General features: G+C 41.2%; 2 protein-coding genes across 7 annotated transcripts; both read left to right on the forward strand.

Moving 5' to 3' along the window:
• The first annotated feature begins 289 nt into the window (after nucleotides 1-289).
• Nucleotides 290-8,970, forward strand: LOC112883392 (transcription factor TGAL7-like). 3 transcript variants are annotated; one of them, XM_025948687.1, is made up of 11 exons: nucleotides 290-633; nucleotides 1,328-1,419; nucleotides 2,022-2,080; nucleotides 2,260-2,421; nucleotides 2,705-2,776; nucleotides 2,925-2,984; nucleotides 3,491-3,568; nucleotides 3,741-3,795; nucleotides 4,149-4,420; nucleotides 6,875-7,102; nucleotides 8,414-8,970. In XM_025948687.1, the coding sequence occupies exons 1-11, from the start codon at nucleotides 611-613 to the stop codon at nucleotides 8,576-8,578; spliced, it is 1,266 nt and encodes a 421-aa protein (XP_025804472.1). In that variant the 5' UTR covers nucleotides 290-610; the 3' UTR covers nucleotides 8,579-8,970. The 3 variants fall into 3 exon arrangements, with proteins under 3 accessions (XP_025804472.1, XP_025804473.1, XP_025804474.1); XM_025948688.1 differs by having other exon boundaries at nucleotides 4,152-4,420; XM_025948689.1 differs by having other exon boundaries at nucleotides 2,705-2,770.
• An 8,043-nt stretch (nucleotides 8,971-17,013) lies between these two features.
• On the forward strand, nucleotides 17,014-19,944 carry LOC112882019. Of its 4 annotated transcripts, none has more exons than XR_003226573.1 (4): nucleotides 17,014-17,637; nucleotides 17,871-17,995; nucleotides 18,134-19,470; nucleotides 19,572-19,944. XR_003226573.1 is itself a non-coding variant. In XM_025946976.1 (4 exons), exons 2-4 carry the CDS (start codon nucleotides 17,960-17,962, stop codon nucleotides 19,630-19,632), a joined length of 294 nt encoding a protein of 97 aa, XP_025802761.1. In that variant the 5' UTR covers nucleotides 17,014-17,637; nucleotides 17,871-17,959; the 3' UTR covers nucleotides 19,633-19,933. The 4 variants fall into 4 exon arrangements, 3 of the variants coding, with proteins under 3 accessions (XP_025802761.1, XP_025802762.1, XP_025802760.1); XM_025946976.1 differs by having other exon boundaries at nucleotides 19,274-19,470; nucleotides 19,572-19,933; XM_025946977.1 differs by having other exon boundaries at nucleotides 17,876-17,995; nucleotides 19,274-19,470; nucleotides 19,572-19,933.
• The last annotated feature ends 535 nt before the right edge of the window (nucleotides 19,945-20,479 follow it).

Raw genomic sequence — 20,479 nt, forward strand, 5'->3', positions numbered from 1 at the left:
CATGAATATTATGAACGCGTGCTTAAATAAAATTATGACACAGTAATCCCCATGTTTTAAGACACGTGTCTTCATAACTAGTAAAATGTATCGCATGTTGGATGCACACGTGCAAGAAGACAGCCTCCAACTTAAATTTCACATAGACTGGAATACTGACATTCACGGCCCACCTCATTTACACAGGCTGATGTAGAGACCTCTTCGCAAACTTCCAATTAACATAAAGACTAGTATGCATCTCTCTCTCTCTCTCTCTCTCTCTCTCTCTCTCTCTCTCTCTTGAAAGGCCTCTCTCAGGTTCTTGGTCAAAAGGTGAGGGGAGAAGGGAGGCGATTTTAGGTGACATACAAACGAAAAAGCTTTGCAGACTTCCTTTAAAGCTTTGTGTCAACCATAAAAAGAGAGGGTGCAAACAGAAGACGGTTTTGCCATTAATGTCTGGTTTTGGATCCTTTTACTGGGGTTGTGCATAGTGTGAGGAGATAGGGCCGGGGTGGAGGATGGTCAGGGCCTTCATAAGGGCTTCAGGCGGGGTTCTGCTGGAGAAGAAGACCATCACCAAGCACCTGAGCTCCCCCTGGGTCTCCGGAGCACCTCACCGCCGACGATGATGCCTGCCTCTTCCACCATGTAAGTTGCACAAGATATATCCTGCATCACCAGCTGCACATGTTGATGTCAAGTTCCTCTTTTCTTTTCGCTTGTTTGGGGGAGCTCTATCATCTGTGTCTCCACGGACCGGAGAAGGTGGTTTGTTCTTGCTTCTTAATTTCTTCTAGAGATTATGGATTTGACAACTACTCCCTCTCATATGGTTGCTTCTGTTACGTGCAAGAGATTAAAAGGTGTATGGGACGTTCTGTGTTTTTGCTAGGGTACCGGTATATGTGAAAGAGATTGTTTCCCTTGTGATAGAGGTTTTGGCCATCAGACATCCATATCTTGCATCCATGGTGTGGATTTAAGCTTTTAGCTGCTTATTTCTAAAATTAAACCACATGGACATGAAGGGGCCGGGTGAAAAAAGTTGAGAAACACAGGATTCCCCATCATGGAGCTCAATATCTCATATTGTTTATTGGTTAGTTAGGGATCATGATAATAGTTTAGTTGCTGAGGTAAGGAGGGACACACCAAATTACCAAATACCAGGATATGATTCTTTTCCTTGTATCTTTCAACAAGTAGCTAGATCAGAGGCTTTTTATGGATTTGACACACCGACTGTTCTATCTGCTCCATTAAACAAAGCTAATCCCCTACTTGCTTTCAAATGCTTCCACAACTAATTCTTGCTTGTTTCATCATCCAATTTCCCTTTTAGGAGCAAGGAATCAGCTACAAGCTACGACATGGCGGAATTTGATCAGTCAGCAATTTTTCTCTACCTGGATGGCAACGATCAAGAACAACGGCGTATGTTACCGAAGAAATTCTCTCCTCTCAGTAATTAATTGTTTGCACTCTTCTTTACACACAAAAAGTTCCCCCCCTTTTTCCATGGATATGTCTCTGCCACCTATATATGTGCCTGCAGGTCCTTCTGTCTAGGTTAGCAGCTAATCCCTTTTTTTTTCATGTCATGCTTTCTTTTGGTGCATGCTGCTTTTTTTCTTCGGATTCGGTATTTCTTCTTTCCTGTGTGAAGAGTGTGACATGTAACTGACTCTGTGACGATGACACAGCCTTTGCAAGAACTTGATCTAAAAGAAGCTATTAATATTCCTCCTTTCTATTTCTCACCCATTCCTTTCCATTTGCACCTTCTCATGTACTCTGTTGAATTATAGCCCCAGAAGCATCTACCGGACGTTGCTGTACATGTACTGTTTGACTCGATATCTCTCTCTCTCTCTCTGCCCCTTCTCTCACATTGCGCGTGTCCATCTGCGCATCCATGTGTTATCTGGGGGGGGGGGGGGGGGGGGGGGAGGGGCTGTAGCAGAGGCAACCTCTTTATGTAGTTTATCTCTGTGGTATAAATGCGCTTACAACATTATCAATTGCATGCTTTGCAGAGACTCTAAACATCTTCCCATCGCAGCCGATGCATGTAGCCGAGCCAATTCCTGCCAAGGTAGGTACACAGCTACAAACACGACTCTCGGTACCTTACTCCATGCAAACTCCATGCATGTTCACTACAGCTAATGCTTTGTTGAATATGCCTGAACTGGTACTCCATGACGAACATGTTCTGCGGATAGATGCATATATATGGTGTGCTGAATCTGTAACGTTAACTGATCTGCGTAGGGTGTTAGCATGGGCATGGTGGCAGCCATGCAGCCCAATGGCAACTCTTCTCCTCCCAAGAGACACGATCAAGGTGGCCAGAGGAGTCCTGCTGTTCCTCCTCCTGCCCCCACTGTGGCCTTGCCTAACTCAGCCAAGGAGACCAAGAGTAGCCTAAATAAGGTATCGATCTATACATCTCTGTCTCTCTCTCTGGTTTTATTATCTGGTTTCTACCTTTTCTGGTTGGGCAGTGGGGACTGCTGACTACTTATAACAAGGTCTGGATTCTTTTTGTGACGTTGTTCAAGCTAAACACTGCATAATTAAATTTAAACCTAGATGTCTTATAGTACTAGTGTGACTGGATGTCACCCATCCCCCCGCCGTCTATATATACATATATACACATATTTTTCTCTATTTCACTCTCATCTTTTGACTGAACAAACGAGGTGCCTTGCAGAAGGAAGCAACTAGCGGTGGGAAGGGTGCAACATCTGGCGATCAGGAGAGAGTGAGAGACCCTAAGGTGAGAGTAAGTGTGACTCTTAATTTTCTGTTGCAACAGCTCAAAAGTTACCATCGAGAGTGAAAAGTCACATCCTACATACTTACATTGCAGTTATACGCATTTTTAGGTTATGGTGCTTAGTTTCACTTGTGCTCATATTTGTATGTTGCAGACACTGAGGCGGCTTGCGCAGAATAGAGAGGCAGCTAGGAAGAGCAGACTTAGGAAGAAGGTGAGTCAGTCAACTAAGCAACGAAATATCCCGGAATCATGTTAATGTATTTGTTTCTCATGCAGTACAACATTTTGAATCCATCGTTTCCTAATTGAAGTCTTGATTGTCAGCAGGCTGATTAAGTAAATTTTGTGATGTAACATTTTTGGCTCTTTCTTTGGCCTTACATGTGCTAAAGGACGTGCCTTAATTTTCCTTCCTCATGAATTTGACAAACCACCTAAAGATAATATCACTTTGCAAAATCTCCATGTATTTTTCCGTTCCTCATATTCATTTTCAATATATATGGAACTTAAATCTTTGTGACCCACATAATTATTTTAATATAACATTCGCTAAATGTTTCATTTCTTAATTTCGGATATAAGAAATTGTATTGATTTACTAGCTATGTAACCAGCCTTTTATGGAATGTTCAGAGTAAATCTAAAAAAATGAATAATTAAATGTGCTTTCATACCATATGGATTGATGCGTTCACTCTACCTTTTACTCTTCAGGCTTATATCCAACAGTTGGAGACAAGTAGGATCAGGCTAAGCCAGCTTGAACAACAAGTTCATGTGGCAAGAGTACAGGTACAATGGGTCAATGGCAAAGGAAATGGTTTTATTGCTTTCCATATCAATTCTTCTACCAGCAGTGTCTTGGAGGGACCTGTAATGGTTTTTGCTACACAGTACTACTTATATTCTTCATGTATATGCAAGTGCCAATTAACAAGTGAATGCTAATATATATAATGTTCAGGGTGTCTTCTTGGGCACTGGCGAGCAGCCAAGTTTTCCTTCTGCCCCTTCACCTGGTAATGGGACACTCCATCACCTCTTACTTTTTTTAGTCAATCTCAATCTTGTATTATTTATATATAAAATTTTAAAGGACTTCATTGTGTAATTTTAAAGGACTTTATTGTGTAAGTTTCTTGATTGCGTTGTTTCTCTTCATTATATTGAAAATACTAGAAACTGATGTTCAACGGAAAAAAAAGACTGATTTTGGAAAGAGCTCCATCAGCTACCTTTTGAATTTTTGACAACATGTCTAATAACTCCTCAAATTTAATATTGTTTTAAAAAAGAAACATGCTGAACTACTCCAGATACCACATATGATCCATAATTCCGTACACTAATTTATTTATGTAACATTGATCAGCAGCTGTGGTATTTGACATGGAGTATGGGAGATGGGTTGAAGAACACAGCAAATTGATATTCCAGCTTAGGGCCACACTGAATGAGCACCTGGCGGATGAACAGCTGCAGGGCTTTGTCAATGGTGCGATGGCGCAGCACGAAGAGCTACTGAACCTCAAAGGTGCTATGGCCAGGGCTGATGTCTTCCACCTCTTGTCTGGAGTGTGGGCAAGCCCTGCTGAGCGTTGCTTCCTTTGGTTGGGAGGCTTTCGCCCCTCGGAGGTTATAAAGGTAACCATGATATAGTTATTTTCCCGTGATGTTTATAATACTCTATGACTATTTTTCTGATTTAAGTGTTTCCATATAATCCAAATTACTGAAGTGGCAACCAACACGGTAACAGGCACAGTGTACACCAATAACGTTCCAGAATTAAGAGCATTGTCGTGTGTTTGTGATGGCTAGCTAGCCCATCCATAATAGGCTATGTTTTAAATAGCATGCTATGGGATTTAGCGGCAGGACCCTTAAACCGCTATTAGCGCCGGTATAGCCCGCTATTTTCCGCTATAGCGCGCTATTTTCTACTGCAGTGGTTATAGCGGTAGCTCCGCGAAACCGCTATAGCGCCGCTATAGCCCGCTATTTGAAACATTATTAATAGCCAAACCATGTGAATAAGTTAACTTTTTAAAGATACTTGTCCATTTTTTCAGACCTTCTCTGGGAAGTGCATGCTGTTTACTAGACTCCATTTGGAAAGGTCCCTGATGTGTGTTCTCCAAAATATTATTGGTTCCTAGTTGGCGTCCTAGTTATAATCCTCAGCAGTTAGTTTAGGCGTTTTTTCTGTCTCTTGTCTCTTTTTCGTTTGCATACATATATCTTTCTCTTCTAATAATATATCATGGGAAAGCTTTTGCCATCCATTTTTTTAAAAAATGTGTCTTCCCCTATTGTAGAACATGTGAAATAGCTGGTTGGTATATTAATTACTACTTTTAGGCACAAGGTTGCAGCGCCTGCTTGTCACCATTTTAAGTTGTAGACAGATGCATCAAGATAATTGCACTTAGTTTAGTTGGCGTCTAGAAACGAGGACCCCCAGAATAATTGATTGTGGGTTCATTTGATTGGTTCTCATTCTACCAAATGAAAAAAAAATGCCCCTTTTCATTACAGAACAAATCAATCCCCTAGACTTAATAAGGGCAAGATTATATCTTCTTGTTTGTCAGTCATTGTTTAATGGAAGCTTAACCCAGCACACATCCGCATATTTTGTTTAGTACGTGTTTACTCATTCAATATAATACGCCAACTAATGCTACCTATGTCATCCGTATAAAGCCTGATCATTGGAATAAAAATTATTGGATAGCTAGCTTGTGCGACCGTTTATTCTAGTTGACCTTAGTTTTCATTTGTCATATAAGTTAATTTATCGTGGAAACCAGCTAGCAGTCCAAATAAACCTACTTCTATATATCCAACCTTCTGGGTTGACCCTTCATTGTATGTACTTGATCCAGTCAATGATTGATTTTTCAAGATGTCCGTGTTAGATTAAGTGTGTGTTTTTAACTTCCAATATGACCCTTTAGTTTGTTTTATTTTTGTGGTTTGGTTATCTCACCTAACCCAAGAGCGTTGAAACGGTTGGATGCTCCGAAGAAACTTTCTTTTTTGCTGTTATACTGGAGCATTTCATGTCCCTTGACGGATTCGAAAAAGAAAATCCTAGCTAATAATAATGTGGTAGGAGAGGTCCTACCCTGATGGAAAAGGTGATGGACAAGTTACGAGGGATTTTGGATTCGTGCACTGGCGAGACAAGGGGAATTGATCAGGGAGTAGGTAACCGGACGGGAACAGGTATGGAAGAAGTTACCAGATGCGCGATGGAGATAGTTTCTGCACTAATAGATGGTCCATGTGGCCTTCGGTTTTTTATTTCTTCCTTCCCCTTCCATATTGTGCCTATTTTTCATTTCTTTGGCCTTCGAGAAGGTATATATGCATGTTTCTCTTAAATTAAATTACTGACACATATTTGTAAATTAAAGTTGAAAGTGGTTGCGCAAAATACAAATTGAAAATGGATTTCAATCACCAGACATTTTTATAACCAGCATTCATGGTATCCTTATTATTTTTCCTTGTGAAAATTTTCCATTTTCAAAAGGTCAAAACAAAATTATTTGGTGTCTAGAAAATAGAGTTACTTAAAACTAGGTTTCATCCTAAAAATGCTTACAGATATGATGTCTGTAAAAATATTTTCACTAAGTAAACATCACATACATTTACATGTCTCTTCTTGTGGACTTTTATGCAAATCTAAATTTTCAACTTACGGAGCACACATTTCGGATATATAGTGTATAGATCATACTGATTATTGATGTTTTCTTGGCACACTTGTCTCCTACGCATATGGTGCATACACGAACCATTTGTGCACGCAGTCTTAAATATGGTAAATTCAATCTGACATATAAACATGATTAGTCACAAGATATATTGCGCATGTATCACTTTATTTATATATATATAAAAAGAACAATGAAGGAAATACATTTAATTATTTGCTTTAGTTGGCATTTTTAGTTCTATGTGCATGTAGGAAACACAATATCTGTTCTCATGACATATGAGATGAAGCATGTTGATGTATATATATATGAATAAGATGAAGAACTTATATATCATGCAGCATGATCTTTACGGCATGTTATGCAGGTGATGCTGAAGCATGTGGAGCCGCTGTCAGAGGGTCAGATACTTGGCATATACAACCTTCAGCAGTCAGTGCAGGAGAGGGAGGAGGCTCTCAACCACAGCATGGAAGCCACCCAGCAGAGCATCTCGGACACCATCGCTGCCCCCGATGTCGCTCCCGCAACCTTCATGGGCCATATGTCCCTCGCCATGAACAAGGTCGCGTCTATGGAGGGCTTCGTCATGCAGGTACATACGCATTTCTTTCACACACAAATACTTGGTCAGTAGTATTGAATACTCATGAATGCAATGAAGTGTCACACATCACAAAGTGAAGGTAAATCCAGGTTGAATATAATTAAGAGGCGGCACTAAATAGAGAAGCTGGATATGCAATGGCATGGTCAATGAAAGAGCAAAGGTTCCTTGGGATCTAAGGGGCCTCCATCCTAGATAGCCACTGTCATAATAATAAGAATGTAGCCCTGCGTACAATACAGGGTTTTCCTACTTATTGCATAAGTTTTGACAAATATGGTAAACTGGCAAATATAAACTACCACACCAAGTGTCACAAAAGGGGCAGGTGTAGAGGATCCAGCATAAAGCGCCAGCATCATACAAGGGTCATTACCTCATCATCATCATGGTTGTTGAGAGATCACGTCCAAACAATAGTCTGAACAGTCTGCATATACTACCTAAACACAGCAATAACCTAGCCGAGGCGCTTTGCGTCGTCAGGTCAAACACATATTTGTACAGCTCTCCAAGCTCAAAAGAAGAATCAAATCCTTTCCACACGTGTTCCACAGAAGCTGTACAAACACATATTTGTACAGGTACTCGGTCCAAGCTGCAGAGGCGAACAGCAATGAATAATACATGTCACCAAGATAAATGAGAGCCAACCTTAGCATCCGATGATATGACAAGATGTAGAAGTTGGGACATCAAGATCATGATAATTGTGCAGAGAAAAAAGAGCAACACTCGATAGCACCAAGCTTGAGTAGTCTACAAGATTTATTTGCCCCATACGATCAGATTAATTAGGTTTGCGCCAAATAATATACTATATTGAGCACTAATCTATAAGTCTTTCAGTGACTAAATTCATTTTCTTACAATTTTCTAAGCAAAATATTAGTTCATGCATACGCTTTCTAGCAAGTTAAAATTCATTTCTTGTATCTGATTTCTAGTAGCTAGTAGCCACATATAAATTTAAGGAGAAAATGTATGGAGCCGCAAATAACTACCTTGTTGTTCTTTAATGAAACTGAGGTCCTTAAATTTTTACTAACATGGAATATTTAGTAACCAACCAACCATATATACTTAATGTTTAGTATTAAGACCTGGTGCAATTCCTCTTATTCTGCAACATGATTTATACTGCATGCATGTTCCTCATATATGACAACTTTGGTTACTAACTCCAGCTGACCATAGCACTAAGGACTGATGTTAGTTTCTGAATAATTAAATCGACAAAAAATATAAAATGATTTTCACCTTGGTACTAATATCTCTCTCTTGCTTCCCCTACTTCAGGCAGATGGCCTAAGGCAGCAGACCCTCCACAAGCTCCACCACATCCTGACCACCCGTCAGGCTGCTCGGTGCATGGTTGCAATCGCCGACTACTTCCACCGCCTTCGCGCGCTCAGCACTCTCTGGGTTGCAAGGCCAAGACACGAGGACGGGCCAGTGCTGTAGATGAAGCTCGCAGAATAAAATGAGGAAGAAGAAGTACAATAATGCATGCACGTGCAAGTTTAATTGTTCTTCTTCTTGTTGCATGCATGCAAAGCTAGATTAGTCTCAGAGAAGAAAGCAATGCATGCAAGATTTAATTGATCTAATTCAGAACTAGTGTAAGGTCGCTTAGTTTTAGGCTGGTAGTGCACACTGAAGAAAGGATTGTTCTTCGTTCTTCGGATGTGTGAGCCGCAACTTCTTTAAGGTGTACAGGGGAATAGAAGGTAGGAAGTAAGAATAGTGTTGATTTTGGACTTCTCTTTTGTTCCTAACTTATGCACCGACTGTTTTGGACGTAAGTTCACCAAGAACATCATTGGAATGGGGGCTCGCTTTCTTTTGAATGCTAATTAATCTTTGATGAAATTATCGCATGATAGAAGTTGCTCGCGTAGCTTCCTGAATGGAATATATTTTTCTGATTAAATTAAAATAGTATAATTTTGGTGCCTATATATATCTTCTATTTTCCGGCCGGGTGAAAAATCGTGTCCTAATCTGTTCAATATGGAAAATCTTTAGTACGTTCAACAAAATAGAATAACTTTTGGTGCCTATCTTCTATTCTCTATATACCTTTTCTACCTGCATGCATGGGTGGACAGTGGTTTTGACTATATATTGGAGTAACTGTTAAGTAGGCCCCATTCTAAAATCAATGAAACGTACGGCTCTGAAGAACATAGAGTACCCTTGCCTTATCCTTTTCTTTTGAACAATGGAAAGAGTATCCAGCCTCTACACTGTATTGCTTCATGAACAATCAGGTGGAAACAGATCCCTTATCGATCCTTATTGTATGTGTATATATATAAGAAACATGACCATACAGAAAGATTGCAAATTATTCATACAAAGTTCAATACCACCACTACAGTAGAAACCTTCACCCATATTGGCTCCTAAACTTTATCCATGCCCGCATGGATGTATTGTCCCTACCATCTCTAGTTACATGGCGATAGGGATCGTACTGTATCCCTATATCAGTGCTAATTACATGCATTTAGGCATTACATAATTGATGCCCTACCGGTGCGCTAATTAAGTGCCGCCACTCTTAATATCTGTTCGCCCCAGGCCAAGCAAGACATGGAAATAACCAGTAGCATAGAATAAAACAAGTGTAGTCGTCATTGTCTTCTGCTGGTCGTGGTCATGTATCCATGTCCATCCTAGAGCATAAAAGGGCAAAACTATGAAAAAGCATAAAAGGGCAAAACTACGAGAAAGAGAGAACCCTTGGTAATAATTCCACATTATTGATGAGCAATCGCACAAAATTTTCAAAGCAATTCCAATGCTTGCTCTAAATAAACAGAAAAATACATACTTGATGGTTGTACCCATGGGCCAGCAAGACATGATCAAACTAGTAGTACAGAAAACCATGATCATGTCCCATTTCAAGCATAATTAGCAGAAGCGTTATTGGCAATAGTATCTTGTTCCAAATGTTAGAAAATAGGGACACTACGCTTAGCTACCGCGTTCAACAAGGATCTCATGTAAGTAGATGATCATGGATCGTTACCACTAGATGCACAGCGCAGCGGAAGATGTGTTGGAGTAGACTTGATCCAACATATTTGCGCGTCGGTGTAGAGGGAGTAGACGATCTCATCCCACGAATCGATCTCCTCATCCTCATCCTAGCAACAGCCTCACGCCGCCGTAGCCGATCAGCACAGCAGCAACAGCAGCATCACCTCCATGGAGTCCACACGTACAGGGATGGAACGCCGAGTGCCGGTGTGCTTGCACCGCACGCACGGTGAGGGTTTCGAGCATCAGGCGAAGGGGAGGTGCGGCCAGGGTTTGGGCGTGGTGGAATATCCGGCCCTAGCCCACCACCTCCTATATTTATAGAGTACGCTAATGGGCTTCCAGGTCGTAGGCCCATTAGTAACCCTAATCTCTATGGATTAATATCCGATGGATCCTTAATCCAAATTGTTATGATTGCCTCTTTGGGCACATCACCAACAATCTCCCACTTGCACTAGAGACAATCATATAGGCGGCTTTCAATATTCTAACCCCTTAAGTATGTGACCTGTTAGGTTCATGTGTAGATGGCCGTGAGCAGAAACCGTTTCTGAATCACAAGTGAATAGCGGCACCTAGCAGGGCATAATGACTTCCCAAATACACATAAAGATGATATCAGCCGAACCTTAGATACACTCATTCACTGATCCTTTTGCCACACAATACCAGTCAAGCTCAAGGCGAGATGTGTGCCACCCTTGTGATAGCTTGACCATTCACTCGATCAAATAGTGGATTCAGTTCATGACTAACCTTTAGTCATTATGATTAACTTTTTAATCACTTTGGCATGGCCATGCACTTTCCAATCCAACTATCTCGAGGGGTCCAGAGATATCTCTCCAGTTATCTATAGGAGGGGCAAATTTCATCTTGATCCGCTCACATCCCATTCCATATTTCATGATACACCTGAAAACTAGTTTTATAGCTACCCAGTTACGGAGTAGTGTTTAGCAATCCCAAGATGCACCGCTACGCATAGTGAAAAATAATGATGATCTCAGGTCAAAAGATTCAGTAGATATACCACTCGATATCTATGAATACATTTAAGACAACTACCTCCGTAGTGTCTCGAGGTGGGTCAATCCAACACCATGTTCCCTAAAATACGGCCACATTATTGATTTCATATCTCCATATCTATGATCTTTGAAACATAATCATCAATCAATACATGTGCTAGTTTATAAACAATTATTGTACCTCGTAACGGCAAAACTAGGGATCATTTAGAACAACAATATAATAAAATAAGAGAGTTTCACAAACAAGTCATGTACTTATTAATCAATGTAAATAATTATCATTCAGTGAACAAATAACACTTTATTGAATAAAACACAAAGATATGATTACAATAATCTCCCACTCACTCTAGAGTCAACCGTGCAAATATCTAATACCCATGAAACTCATATGCACTCATGCTTCTGCTATGAGAACGCCTTTATTAACGGATCAGAAATGTTTAAATCCGTGTGCACCTTGCAAATCTTCACGTCACCTCTATCAATTATCTCACGGATAAGGTGATAGCGCTGCAGTATGTGTTTGGACTTTTGGTGTGATCTAGGCTCCTTAGATTCTGTAATGGCACCGCTATTATCATAATAGAGGTCCATTGGATTGGACGCACTAGAAACAACACCCAACTCAGAAATAAACTTTTTGATCCAAACAGCCTCCACTGCAGCTTCTAAAGCTGCTATGTACTTGGCCTCTGTCGTGGAATCGGCTATAGTTTCTTGCTTGGAACTTTTCCAGCTCACTGCCCCTCGATTGAGGCAAAACACAAATCCAGATTGCGATCTAAAGTTGTCCTTGTCAGTTTGGAAGCTAACATCGGTATAACCATTTACAACGAGCTCCTCCTCACCTTCATAGACTAGGAACTTATCCTTAGTTCTTCTAAAATACTTCAGGATATTTTTGTCTGCGATCCAGTGAGTCTCTCATGGGTTTGACCGGTATCTACTTGCAACACTTAGAACATAGGCTATATCAGGACGTGTACAAAGCATGGCATACATGATGGACCCAATAGCCGAAGCATATGGAATCGCACTCATTTTCTCTTGCTCATCTGGTGACAAGGGACACTGACTCTTGGAGAGACTAACACCATGTGATATTGGGAGAAAACCCTTCTTTGAATCCTGCATGTTGAACATTTTCAATACCTTGTCAATATATGTATCTTGGCTTAATCCAATTAGCCTTGTCAATCTATCTCTGTAGATCTTAATGCCCAAAATATATGCAGCCTCCCCTAAATCCTTCATTGAGAAACTTTTTCCTAGTGAAGATTTAGTGGCCTCCAACATTGGAATGTCATTTTCGATCAACAATATGTCATCCACATAAAGGACTAGAAATACAACTGCGCTCCCACTAGCCCTTTTATAAACACAAGGCTCTTCTTCATTCTTGATGTAGCCAAACCCTTTGACCACTTCATCAAAATAAATATTCCAACTCCGAGATGCTTGCTTCAACCCATAAATGGACTTTTGAAGCTTGCATATTTTTCCAGCATTTTTAGGATCGACAAAACCTTCAGGCTGTATCATATACACATCCTCACTGAGGTTTCCGTTCAGGAAAGCCGTTTTGACATCCATTTACCATATCTCATAGTCATAAAATGCGAAAATAGTTAGAAGAATCCGAATAGACTTTAGCATTGCGACGGGCGAAAATTTTTCATCATAGTCAACACCTTGAATTTTTTTAAAACCCTTTCGCCACCAATCGCGCTTTATGGATATGAACATTTCCATCCATGTCTATCTTTTTCTTAAAAATCCACTCGCACTCCACAGGTCTTACACTGTCAATGGGATCAACCAAGTTCCAAACTTGATTGTCGTGCATGGATTCTATTTCGGATTTCATGGCTCCAAGATATTTCTCAGAGTTTGGTCCCATTATTGCTTCTGTATAGGTCTTAGGCTCATCATTATCCAATAACAATACGTTGCGCTGCCCCATGGTTTGGAGCGTGAAATTTTTAGGTGTGCGACGTGCCCTTACAAACCTTCGTGGGGCTAGTTCTTCGACAACGGGTTGTACAACTCCTTGTTCATACCTTAAAGGTTTAGTGAGGGTTGAAACCGTTTCAGGTACATCCCGAATTTCTTCAAGTTGCACCTTGCTCCCACTAAATCCTTTTGAGAGAAACTCTTTCTCTAAGAAGACACTGTTGCGGGCAACAAACACTTTGCCTTCTGCTTGATTATAAAAATAATATCCTTTGCTTTCCGTCAAATACCCCACAAAGAAAAACTTGTGTGATTTTGGAGTGAGCTTATCAGACATCAAACGTTTCACATAAACCTCACATCCCCAAACTTTGAGGAAAGATAATTTAGGAAGTTTCCCAGTCCATATCTCATATGGCGTCTTTTCCATAGACTTAGTTGGAACCCTGTTCAGTGTAAACAACGCAGTTTTTAGAGCATAACCCCAAGATAGTGGATGATCAGTTTTGCTCATCATTGATCTATGAAAGATATCTAGGCCCCTTGGTGGATTTTGGCGTTAGATGACAAAATATATGTATATTTAATCGTGTTATCAAGCATGTGTGCAGGTGCTAAGGGTGAATAAGCGAAGCGTATTACGAAGCATGACCCCTCAAAAAGAAAATAAAAAGCGGTGTTTTAAATTTACTTGAAGAGTAGTTTTTACTTTGAATTTGAGTCTAGGAACATCGTACTATCAAGAGCGACTTTGATCTACAGGTGTTGACGTGGTAGTTGTGCTCAAGAGAACCTTCAAAAATCATGAGAATCAAACCTACTACTATAAACAGCCTTTTTATGAAATTCCCTATTAAACTCGGAGTGTCCGGGTCCTGGTCCGGAATGTTCAGACAAGGATGTCCGAAGTATCTGGACATATACTCGGAGTCTCCAGGTAATTGTCCCCCATCCGCAAATTGCTCCGAGTTCGCAGTCTCCGAACCCCAGAATCCGGAGTATCCACACATATACTCGGAGTATCCAGGTACCCTTCATCAACGGCTAGTTTTCTATGAGAGGAAGTATAAATACCCCCATACCCCCTCACTCAGACCTCACTCTTGATCATTTCAACAAGAAATGCCCACAAGCTAAATAAGAACTCTCTCATTCCCCCTTTCTCCATTATTGAGTGATTTTCTTTGGGGATTCAAGTGAGATTGTTGCAAGAGCAAAGATTTGTGCTAGTGAGCTTCAATTCCGTCTTTTGAGCACATGATCCTCGTCTAGCCGGTGGATTCAAGTTTGTTACTCCTGAGTGCTCAATCAAGTTGTGAGCACCTCGGGAAGTTTGTAATCGTCATTCCTCTCGGAGAAACACATAGTAAGTGATCTTGGGTTTGAGCGTTGGTCTCACCCTCAGGAGAGGAGTATAGGGGTTCTTGAGCACCGTCTCTTGAATCCTTCCTCAATGGAGACGCAGCTCCTTTAGGAGTGAACTTCGGAAAATAAATTTTGTCTCTCTCTATTTTGCTCCTTACTTATTTTATTGATTATTTGCTTGTGAGACTAAGTTTCTAGGATTTAAGGTCGATCTACTATTATACAAGTCTCTAGAGCAAGACAACTGGTGAGAAACACTCCAAAGGTACCACTAGCTCTTCTAAATTTACTCGATCTAAATTACAGCATCAGTAGCTTTGTTTTTACATAGATTGTTTCATACCTGGATAGCCTGGACATTATCTCCGGAAACTCCGGACACAAAATCCGGAGTATCTGGACATCTATATTACTGACAGTGTTTAAAGTGTTTTTTAAATTTCAGATTAGCCTATTCACTCCCTCTCTCTAGGCATCTTGAGGTCCTTTCAATCTAACCATATCTAACAAGGTTCGGTTCCTCCGTTCTGAGACCCCATTCCGTTGAGGCTTCCAGACGGATTCAATTGTGGAACAATTCCACATTATTTTAGATGATCACCGAATTCGTGGCTCAAATATTCACCCACACGATCAGATCGCAGAAATTTAATTGTCTTGCCCAATTGATTCTGTACTTCACTCTAAAATTTCTCGAACTTTTCAAATGATTTAGACTTGTGCCTCATTAAGTAGACATCCATATCTACTAAAGTCATCAGTAAAAGTAATGAAGTACTGAAAACCACCTCTGGCTATTGAGCTCATCGGTCCACATATATCGGTATCTACAAGTCCCAACAAGTCACTTGCGCTCTCACTTTGACCAATGAAAGGTGTTTTAGTCATCTTCCCAAGTAAAGAAGACTCGAATGATTCAAAATCAAATGAGCTTAATAAACCATCTTCATGGAGTTTTTCTATGTGCTTCTAATTTATATGACCTAAATGACAATGCCAAATAAAAGTGGGATTCAAATCATTTAATCGAAACCTTTTTCATTAATGTTATAAATAGGTTTATCCTTGATATCAAGAACGTACAATCCATTCACCAATGGAACAATGAGCATAAAGAATATTATTATAATAAATAGAACAATGCTTGTTCTTTATTACAATATCATAACCATCAACTTCTTCCAAACACGAAGAAGAAATAATATTCTTACTTAAAGCAGGAATGCAATAACAATTATTTAATTCCAAAACTAATCCTAAGGGTAACAACAAGTGATAAGTGCTGACCGCCATGACCGCAACCTTTGCTCCATTGCCGACACGAATATCCAACTCGCTTCCCTTCTTCTTCTTCAGATACTTCAAGTATTTCTTGCAGTTCTTGACCAATGCCTCTTGGCATGGCAACGGAAGCATTTATCATTAGAAGTAGGGTCAGATTTAACCTTTGGCTTTTGCTTAGAGCTCGAGGGCTCATTAGGAATCTTTCCTTTAGCTTTTCCTTTTGGAGGCGTCCAACGCTTCCTCTTTTTGTTCTCCTTCTCAACCACTATCACATGAGTGGGGTTTTTTTTAATGCTCTCCACTGCTGTTTTAAGCATCCCATGCAATTCAGCCAATATTTTCTCCATGCTATTCATCTGAAAGTTTATGATAAAAGGCTCATAGCTCGCCGGGAGCGATTGTAGAATGACATCAACAACTAGGTCAGCCTTGAGTTCAGAACCAAGTTTCTCCAAAATCTCAATGTAACCAATCATTTTGATCACATGAGGACTGACCGGGCTACCCTCTGCCGGCTTGCACGCAAACGAGTACTTTGAGATGTTGTACCTCTCAGTCCTACCTTGGTTCTCAAACATTCCACGCAGCCCCTCAATCATGGATTGAGTATCGGCATGCTCATACTGCTTCTACAGATCAGGGGATATGGTGGCAATCATAAGATAGCTAACATCGAGTAAGTCATTGCAATGCTTCTCATAAGCTCTTCTAGCTGTAGCAGTTGCTCTGTTAAGAATATATTCCTTTTTCTCTTGCCTGAGAACAATTCTCAGGTTGCGGTACCAATCAATAAAGTTCGTCCGATTCGACTTTTCTTTCTCAAGAACACATATTGCAAATTGAAAGTGAAAGTGTTACTAGCACGCATGATCTACAACAAGATTTTAGCATTAAGTTTTATATAATGCTTCTATTAATAAATTTAATAAAAGATTTCCACTATATTAATATCGTATTTCCTCTAAAAATATATAGGGGACCAAGATCATATCAGATTGACTAAAGTCTCCTGCCCTTTGCTCTCCTCCCCGCGCTTCACAGGCAAGGGACACGAGTTGATCCTAGTGATCCCTAGCCATTTTACAGAAACACCCTCTGATTTTATAAAATTTGCAACTAAACCCAGCTCCTCCGGATGATACGGTACCGCGTCCATATAATTTTCTTATAGACCCTTAAACTAATATTTATATCTACGCAAAAAGAGAGAAATTCGATAATGCTGCTGCCCAGGGGGAGTCGGTGATGGCGAGGAGGTCCTCGGCGGTGGGGGTCAGCGAGAGGGAGAGCAGGAGCGGGGCGCGGAGGTGGAAGACGCGCGGGATGAGGCGAAGGAAGTGGAGCGGGCCATGACGGTGGAGGCGGCACGCGAGTGGCTCGGGGAGGCCTGCAGCGCGTCGACCAGCGGCGACGCCGCGACAGGCGGGAGGTGCGCCGCCGCGAGGCGCTCGAAGGCGTGGTCCAAGTGCGTAGGCGAAGCCCCTCCCCCCTCTCGTTCGGACTCTCCCTCCCTTCCGCCTCCCCGATCCCCATCACCATCCCCGCAGCTGCAGAGCCCCGCGCCGAGGTCAAAAAGCCACGCCGCGGCTCGACCGTGGGCGTTCCGGCATTGGTGGTGGCGCGGAGATGGCGGCGGAGCGGGACATCGACGACCTGCCGTGGAATGACGCCAACTACACGGCGCTCATGCCGCTCTAGTTCCTCGAGCGTGGCGCGCTGACCCACCCGGCCAGGGCCTCCGTAATGCACGGGCCCGTGCCCTACACCTACAGCCGCTGCCGCCGCCTCGCCTCCGCCCTCGCACGCCGGTCCGTCGGACACGGAAGCACGGTGCGGCCTCCATCCCTTCCCGCTCCTCTTCTCTGTTTGCCTGTGGCTTTCTTCATTGGTTGTCTCGATGTACTGAGCCAGTTAGAGAAGGACAAGGTCTAATAAACTGCATTTTGTTTGTTCACTATATCTAAACTCTACAAGTAATTTGTATGGTTAGTCCCACTTTGTTTATTCAGTTCAATCGGAGTGTTAATGTCTCAATTCGTCGAACATATGCATGGCTTTTGCAGTGCAGGACAATTGATATACAAGTCTGTTCTTATTAGACAAGTGTGTTCTGATTATTAGCACCGACAACCACAAGCAAGCTCTCACGTGTATGCTCAATGTTCCTTCAAAGAAATCAATTGAAAAGGTAAGCATACATTTTTTATCACTTCAATTTTACCGGTGATGTTTGCTTGATGCTTTTTTGGTACATAATTGATGACTCCCTGCATATACGAGAGGATAGCTATATCCTGAAATGTTCCTATTTCCGTAATCATTGCAGGAACTGAGGAACGCTAAAATTATTTCCCAGAAAAACTGGAGCAGAATTCCTATCTCTCTTGTCCGTTATATTGTTTGGGTAACAAGTTGTAGCAGTAGATGCAGTTAGTATCACCAAGTACATTATAAGATACAAACAATAGGAGATGCAGTTGCTTTTCTTGATTTCATTTTTTACAAAGCATAGATCAAAGAGTTATTGGCCAAAGAAATGGAATACACTAAAATAAAGGGTTTCTTCATCAGCAATAGCAGCAGCAAGCTATGCCTAATCTCAGAATCTTGCAATAAGTGAGAACTTCTATGTTAGAGGTGATGGTACGATGAGTGGATCGCCTATATGAACATTATGCAAGGAAATTCAGTCACAACAATACATTTAATCCAGCATGGATACTAATTTACAAATGATTACCTGAATCGTTGCAATGTGTTCTGCACAGTGTGCATATTACTTTTCAAATGAATATCTAATCGACTTATTCCCAAAATGTGGATATGGGTTTCTCCTCTTCTCACTGGGAAGAATAGTATTATGCTGTTCAGTTTTGCCACTGTGGATGTAGCCCTCTCCTACACTTCAACAGCTTCAGTACTTTTAGTTGGATATGGGTTTATCCTTATGGTGGTGCTTCTCTTTACTGGCTTGCATGCTTTCCAGCAATACTCAAGGGGCGAGCGCCTTACAATCACAATTTATTTTGATGTATTAACCAAATGGGTCTGCTGGATGTTTAGCCGTCTTAGAATGCTGCCTAGCATACATGGGGTGCTCCATAGGACATGCAGTTTTTTGCAGCACTTCTTCTGAGGGATCATAGGTGTAGCCAATGTTTCTCTTAACCTTGCAGCGATACTTGTGATATGACCATTGATCTTTAGCTGGTTGCTTGATATCTGCACTTCAGAATTGTTTGGTGCGAAAATACCTCAGACGCTCCAACTTCTATTTGCTTCATCATTTGCTTCTAATGCCCTTCACTGGCTTATTGGATGCATCTGTTTGAAGCTTCACTACTCACATTCCAGTCTTCTTCGCCCGGTGTTCATACTATAGTTTTGGTTCAGCATGTCAGTATGTATGTTTTTTTGTTGTTTCAGAATTTAAACAGTGGTATGCATGTGTTTTGCTTGTCAACAGGTATTGAGGCTAGGAGTTAGTGCCCCTTTCCTCGACACTACTGGAGGCCAAATCAAGATAGGGGAACCATTCTGCAACTTTTATTTCAAGATTCTGCTGGGTCTTTTTCTCAGTGTTATCTATGTTGCAATGGTCATTCTTGTCCCTGTTGAAATTGCTTTTCATTTGGCACCTACTGTGTTCCCGTTAGACATCACGTAAGTTCTCTATGCTAGCTTTTTATTGTGGCAAAAGGTATTTGCCAGTCTTCGGCATCTCACCTCATTTGTTAATTTATGTTCATGCTTGCAAATTGCAGCTACTTTGATCCTCCAATTCAGGGCAGACTATCACCTACTACGAGAAGAGCAACATGGTGATGGTGTCTGGGCCCTTCGATGGCGACGAGGTCGCGGACCTGCTCACCTCCAACGCCAGCAAGATCATCACCGACATACACGTCGTTGGGTCCGGGCCGAGGCGGAGGGAAGCAGAAGCACGCCACCGCCGCCAACGCTTGCAGACTAGCATTCGTCCACCCAGATGGTAGGGCGCGCATCGTGCGACTAATGTTCTGGTTTACTAAAATTCTAGTGAGCTTTGACTTCACTGCTAGAAAGTTTGTTGGGTGGCATTCAATGCTCCGGCTCCAACTCCATATCCTAAAACCCAAAACCATTTTGATAGATTTGTTGAGTAAACCAATACTATGCTAGTGAATGTCTGATACCCACCCTATTCATGATGATAGTCATGATTATAGTTGATGGTACTCTACTTTGGTAAACCTACCACACAACGATCAAAATTTTAATAGGTGCAGCTATTGGAAAAGGATATCAAAGTTCACAATGATCAAAATTTTAATAGGTGCAGCTGTTCGAAAAGGATATCAAAGTTCTCAACTTTAACAAGGGAAGCTATTCTATCATGATTAAAAGCATATTGACCATATGAAAAATATGAAAAAATAGTATGACAGAAAAATAAACATCACGGGCATATAATCATATTATATTGTGAATAGTATAACCTTTTGCATCACAATGAGCTCCATCACCATAGCTCCATGGTGACCTCCATTGCCATCCTTCCTATCTTGCGGTGATTATCATCGCCATCATGCTTGAAGCCTCCAAGGATAAATACTAAGCCATTATATCTAATAGCACTAGTAAAGTAAGCATCACATGTTGACACACAGGCCGTTATACAATAATGGGACAA

Source organism: Panicum hallii, chromosome 2 (assembly GCF_002211085.1).
Source record: "Panicum hallii strain FIL2 chromosome 2, PHallii_v3.1, whole genome shotgun sequence".
NCBI lineage: Eukaryota > Viridiplantae > Streptophyta > Magnoliopsida > Poales > Poaceae > Panicum > Panicum hallii.

Coding starts and splice junctions, on each gene's coding strand:
- LOC112882019 (XM_025946975.1), top strand. CDS start 17,551: ATGCACGGGCCCGTGCCCTACACCTACAGCCGCTGCCGCCGCCTCGCC. Junction 17,638..19,273: donor CCGTCGGACACGGAAGCACG/GTGCGGCCTCCA, acceptor GCTTGTCAACAG/GTATTGAGGCTAGGAGTTAG. Junction 19,471..19,571: donor GTGTTCCCGTTAGACATCAC/GTAAGTTCTCTA, acceptor TGCAAATTGCAG/CTACTTTGATCCTCCAATTC.
- LOC112883392 (XM_025948687.1), top strand. CDS start 611: ATGATGCCTGCCTCTTCCACCAT. Junction 1,420..2,021: donor CAACGATCAAGAACAACGGC/GTATGTTACCGA, acceptor CATGCTTTGCAG/AGACTCTAAACATCTTCCCA. Junction 4,421..6,874: donor GCCCCTCGGAGGTTATAAAG/GTAACCATGATA, acceptor CATGTTATGCAG/GTGATGCTGAAGCATGTGGA.